Below are 6,000 nucleotides of genomic sequence, written 5' to 3'. Positions count from 1 at the left end.
TCAGTTAAGGACCCTGTAACCTCATACCTCTGAACTTCACCCATTCAAACATGGAAGGACTGGAGTGTGAAGAGTTTGGAGTGGATTACTTAAATGTGCTATATTTTCCCTTTCTGGCTCTTAATCTGGCTCTCATCACCCTTGACTCAGTGTAGCCAAAGATGCGAATGTAAACACTCCACCAGCCCAGAGGTATGCGAAAGTCAAAGTTATATAAAATGAGGCAGCTGAAATTACATTAGAAGGAAAAATCAGAAGCAAAAACAAAAAAAGCACAATAAAAAGATAGGAAAATCAGAAGCAAAGAATACAGAAGAAATTTATTGAAAGCACAAGTACAGACTGGCCAATAACTGCTTTCTACAATCTGAACAGTAAATAATAGATCTACAGAAAGGTACAAAGTTTGTTATAAAATAGTTTTAATTTCAATTCTTTTTGCATTACAAACATTCTTTGAAAGAGGCAATGGAATTTTGATGTTGTGTGTGGTCACCCTCCCACAATACTGAACCTGTAATAGCTGTTATCAAAATATACAATACATCTGTTCACCATAAAAAACTGGGTTTTGCTGCCCCCTCATGTCTTACAACAGGTATAAAAAAATTATAAATATTTACACCCTTTTGTTACTCATTCTTTACATGCAAACATAGGGATGCAAAGGATAAACCCACAGTTGTCTGGGTTCTGGGGTCACCTCAATTCATTTGCTTGCATCTTACAAAATATATAGTCTGTTTGCTGACCGATCCATATGAGCAGCCAGCAAACAGGTTTAATTCCAATAACCCTCTCCCCAGTTTCTTGGGTGAGGTTGATTGAATGCATTTAAAAATTAAACTGCAGCTGTTCCACTTGGGTTGCGCATGGATCTCTCTTCATGGCAGAATGCTGCTTGTGGCATGTTCAAGGGTGCACATTCAACAGCCAGTGTCCCCTAGCTACAAGGGAAATTGTTTTACTGTTTTTGATTTGAGGGAAGGGAGATTAAGCAAATTAACTCTGGTTGATAGCAATTACGAGAATGACAGTTAATTTGCTCTACTGAGTGCAAGATGCTGGCCAAGGAAATCTGGAGCTTTTCAGATAAGGAGATCATAAGACTTTTCTGTAACAAGCTTATAAGGATCTATGGTAATTTGGAGCCGGCATCTACTTGTTAGCTGAGCCCTTTTTTCAGCTCAAAACTGTGGGCAACGCTATTGTTTCATTTAAGATGGCTTCTAACTCCTTTCAGCCACAAGCAAGGAGAAGATGAAGATAAGGCAGGCCAGTACTACCAAGCTCATGCCAGCAACCCAAGCTGAACTCTCATTCAGACATCACACACTTCTCCAGCATAGTTCACAACCACAAGAGCTCAGAGAGGAACTAAGAAAGGTTAAGACTTTGCCAACCCCTCAGTGACAGGCAAGTCAGGAGCTTCCATGCTAGGCAAGGAAAACAACTTGCAACACAAAGAGACAATTAAAAAACAAACTTTGGTCCACTATTTGCAGAAAAACCCTGAAAAAGTATAAGATTATTGTTATTTTTGCATCCAAACAGGTTGCATGTTAAAGGGAAATGTAAGGCAACATTGGATTATACAAAATAGAAGGCAGAACGGCACGGGAAAGAGTTGTAAGCCAGAGGAATGGTGTTTCAGTTTAACAGTGGTTTTATCATTGGGAAAAAACCAACTTGCCGCATTCTTCTACTTTTAACAAATTTCCTTCCTATAACTTAAAAAGATCTGGGCTTATAGGTTTTAAAAAAAAAGTAAAAACTTTAGCCTGGTCCATTTACTCAATCGAAATCAGAAGTCTCTGGTGCTCACTACTTTGAACACCTTTTGCCTTTTAAAAAAGCTCTGCTTAGCTTAACATGTTTTATCGGTTTCATTACATTACTCATCCTCAGTCATGACCTCAGCCTGAAACTAAATTCCTGCCCTACAGTTTCAATTACAAAAAAAAGAATAAAATAAGTACAGTATACAAGGGTAATACCAACAAAAGGAGTAAATTTAGATTACGTTTATATCATCTTATTGATCTATAAAAAAGTTAAACTATTTCTTTTGCATATAAAGAGATTAGAATATTTGGTCAACTGGAAATATTGCTAGGCACAGATGACAGCAACTGCATCAAAAAGTATAATACAAGGATTAAAACAAAAGCTCAAACGCTGAAGACATGCTACAAGAATGATGGCGGAGCTACACTGGTCTTGTTAATTGCCAAATTAGGGGCATGAAGGTGACTCAGATGAACACCTTTCTAACCATGGGATATCCAATAATTCTTCAAATCCTAGTCAAGTGTTTAGATATATGTACAATTCAGACAAGCTCATACTCATTTCTTTTCTTCACAAGTGTCCAACAGTGGTTAATTTTATAGCTTGATCAAGGCTCTTGTGAAGAGAGAGCCTGTCAGCTTGCTACCAACACTGGAATATAATGAGACCATAGGAATGTTTCCCCATGCAGACCTTTCTGCTTAGTTTGAATGAAATAAACCAAGCATTTTAATTAACTCCCACCTAGAAGAGTATACAGACGGAGATAAAACCACATGCGGACTAGAAAAGTAGCAAGAAGATACATGATACTATGCAGATTATTAGACAGTTCATGGACAGTGGGACAATCAATTGCCTAAGGAATTAAAGCCAAATATTTTCTTTATCCACTCTGCCAGCTTTACTTGTCCTTCATTACGAGTTGATCCAACAACCAGAACTCACTTTTTCTCCTCAACTCCCCCAATCTAATCCTTACAGTTCAGATGATGTTCTTTCCCAAATAAACAGAATTTAAGGCACAGGATAGCAGATGCGCAGCTTAGAAAATATTACCCTAAAACCCTTTGCACTGGGTGGGTTAGGATCTCCTGCACACCATGTACTTTGCAAGATCCTGAGTCAAAGGCGCTAATGTGAATTCACACAGTGGTTTCTGGGTCTTCCAAGGCTTGATTGGGTAAAGAAAATAAAAAAGGCATCAGTGTGAAACCTGATAAGCTTGTTAGGATCCATTTGTTTTTGTTTTTAATGGGGGGTGGGGGGAGAGACAGAGGGAGGAAGAGGAAAATTCCCAGAGCAGTTTCCAAAGTGTAAACTTTAACTTGTGATTTTTTTTGTTTGAACAGCCATCAAGATTGTTATCCCATCACCGCAAGGTTAGCAATATGAATTAGATTTAATTTTTTTAAAAACCGGTAAACTGATTTCTCTTTAAAAAAATAAAATCTCTGGTCTTTAAGGTCACTTCAGCTGCATTTTTAAAGTGGCTTTTTTTTTCTGGAATGATGGAAGTTGTCTCCTAGCATTCAGCCCTTTAAGGTCAGGGCTGAACCCATGAGGTTTTAGTCAGGTCCATTCTGTCTCATGCCTTCCAAAGCTTTAAATGGTAGACTTTGAGAAGGACACACGCAGGTGGTGATTCTCACCAAGGTCATGATTATGGAGCTCGATGAGTGACTGAATGGCTTCTTCCACAGAGCCCATCTGGATTAGAGCCATTTTACGGTCCTTCCTGCCAAGAAAAGTCAGTTAGTTATAGGACACGTTTGGTACTGTCTCTGTGTAGCCTCGCTCTTGCTGACTCAATAGAAGTTTTCTTGTCTGATGCTGAAGGCCAAACAGACATCTCAGCAAGTAAAACTGCTCATTAAAAGATTTATTCCTTTCCTCCCACAGGACTGAGTAGTCTCTACGATGAAAACATGCATCCAAGCCACCAACGCAGTCATCTTAGACTAAATTTCATCTCCAGCACTCTATGTGCACTTATTATCCTTGCCCCCATTCTCTAAACCAGATATCATCAAGGAATGACCGTTCCATACAACCAATAATTCAGCCAAGCTAAATTTCTGCTCTGAGACCGTAACTACCCAGCGCCTTTAGCACCTTCAAATTTGTGGAGAACTCACTGGTAGATTTCATTTAGCTTTACCAGTTTTCTCCCAAGAGGACAGTTTTAAAATCTTAGACTTACTGGAAGAATTTGAATCCCTTCACCATCCCACCATTGCTTGAGAACAGCATCTTAAGGTCTTCTTCAGTTATCGAAGGTCTAAAAAAGTCAAGAAATTAGTCAGTTTTCTAGTCAGCTGGCATGAACTAGGAATTTATGCCTTAACTATACATTTTACGAGTTCCTTTTCTAAACTCTTTTCTACTGTCATCCTTGCACTGGCATCCAAGATGTCATACTGTAGAATGATGGATAAGCATTTCTTCTTGCTACACATGGAAGATCGCAATTCCCTTACTTCTCAGTGAGTGAGTTATTACTTTGTACTATGAGAAGCATTCTGATAACATTACTGGAATTTAGATTGGGGATAGGTTTCAGAGAGGTAGCCGTGTTAGTCTGTATCAGCAAAAAGAATGAGTACTTGTGGCACCTTAGAGACTAACAAATGTATTTGAGCATAAGCTTTTGTGGGCTAAAAACCACTTCCCTGGATGCATGCAGTGGAAGATACAGTAGGAAGTGTGACGGGGCAAGGCCAGATGGCTATAGAAAAGTGGTGGGAGATAGATATGAGCTCCAGGCTCCACAAATCCCTGGTACCAGGATAAGTGAAATGGCAGCTGCTCCAGGTCAATTAAGACACCTGTGGCCAATTAAGAACTTTCCAGAAGGCAGGGAGAATGCTAGGTTGATTGGGACACCTGAAGCCAACCAGGGGCTGGCTGAAACTAGTTAAAAGCCTCCCAGTCAGTCAGGTGGGTGTGCATGTCAGGAGCTGTGGGAGGAAGTTGCACTGTTGGAGAGACTGAGCAGTACACACCGTATCAGGCATAAGGAAAGAGGCCCTGAGGTAAGGATGAATTGGAGCTTGAGGAAGTGAGGGCTGCTGTGGGGGAAGTAGCCCAGGGAATTGTACATGTCATGTTTCTAAAAGGTCAGCTACCATAGCTGATACTATTAGGGTCCCTGGGCTGGAGCCCGGAGTAGAGGGTGGGCCCGGGCTCCCCCCGCCCTCTGATTAATCACTGAGACTGGGAGACAACAGAAACTGTGCAAGGAAGGATAACTTCTCCTCACCTCCCTCGCTGGCTTATGATGAAAATGGCTCAGCAGACTGTGACCCTTGTCTCTAGAGAGAAGGGTTACGTGGAGGGTCACAGTGTGCCTCTGTGGCTAGCGAAATCCACCAGGAAACGCGGGACCCACAGAGGCAAGGACAGAGCTTTGTCACAGAAGATACACACACACCCCATGAAAACAATGGGTGTTGCCATACCCACTATAAGGAGAGTGATCAGTTAAGGTGGGCTATTAGCAGGAAAAAAAGCCTTTTGTAGTGATAATCAGGATGGCCCATTTCCAACAGTTGACAAGAAGGTGTGAGTAACTGCTGGAAATGACAGGTTTCAGAGTAACAGCCGTGTTAGTCTGTATTCACAAAAAGAAAAGGAGTACTTGTGGCACCTTAGAGAAATAAATTGGTTAGTCTCTAAGGTGCCACAAGTACTCCTTTTCTTTTTGCTGGAAATGGGCCATCCTGATCATCACTACAAAAGGGTTTTTTCTCCTCCTGCTAATAGCTCACCTTAACTGATCACTGTATTTTCCACTGCATGCATCCGATGAAGAGGGTTTTAGCCCATGAAAGCTTATGCTCAAATAAATTTGTTAGTCTCTAAGGTTCCACAAGTCCTCCTCGTTCTTTTAGTTGGGGATATAATCAGTCCAGACTCTTCAAAAACCTTAGTGACATGGGTTCGGAGAAAAGTAAGAGAGACTACCAAGAGGTTATAAAGCAGAGTTAGCAGCAAGCTGCACCCTGATACCTCCACTCAGTCCTTTTAGCTGTAGGAGGCAGGGAACATGGCATTTGCTACTTGGGCACCTAAATAATCTCATTTATTGGGGAGTGCCACCTGAGAAGGCCCCATAGATCCAAAGACATGAACTAATCTGAGCCCTCCTGAACTACTTTCAACTGTACATCTAGGGAGGAAGTCACCCTCTTTAAGAGGTCCTGATGA

General features: G+C 41.0%; 1 protein-coding gene across 2 annotated transcripts in view; it reads right to left on the bottom strand.

The window, feature by feature from the left end:
• Nucleotides 1-405: 405 nt before the first annotated feature.
• Nucleotides 406-6,000, bottom strand: part of PTBP1 (polypyrimidine tract binding protein 1) — a 53,088-nt gene continuing 47,493 nt past the window's right edge. For both annotated transcript variants that reach the window (XM_077805416.1, XM_077805417.1), the window contains 2 exons: nucleotides 3,995-4,072; nucleotides 406-3,529 (listed from right to left, as the gene is read on the bottom strand). In XM_077805416.1, the coding sequence (XP_077661542.1) occupies nucleotides 3,397-3,529; nucleotides 3,995-4,072 (211 nt within the window). In that variant the 3' untranslated portion in view covers nucleotides 406-3,396. The remainder of the gene's footprint in view (nucleotides 3,530-3,994; nucleotides 4,073-6,000) is intronic.

This window comes from Eretmochelys imbricata, chromosome 25, assembly GCF_965152235.1.
Source record: "Eretmochelys imbricata isolate rEreImb1 chromosome 25, rEreImb1.hap1, whole genome shotgun sequence".
In the NCBI taxonomy this organism is placed as follows: Eukaryota; Metazoa; Chordata; order Testudines; family Cheloniidae; genus Eretmochelys; species Eretmochelys imbricata.
Note: the sequence above shows the minus strand (reverse complement) of the source record. Positions and strands in the feature narration are given on the sequence as shown.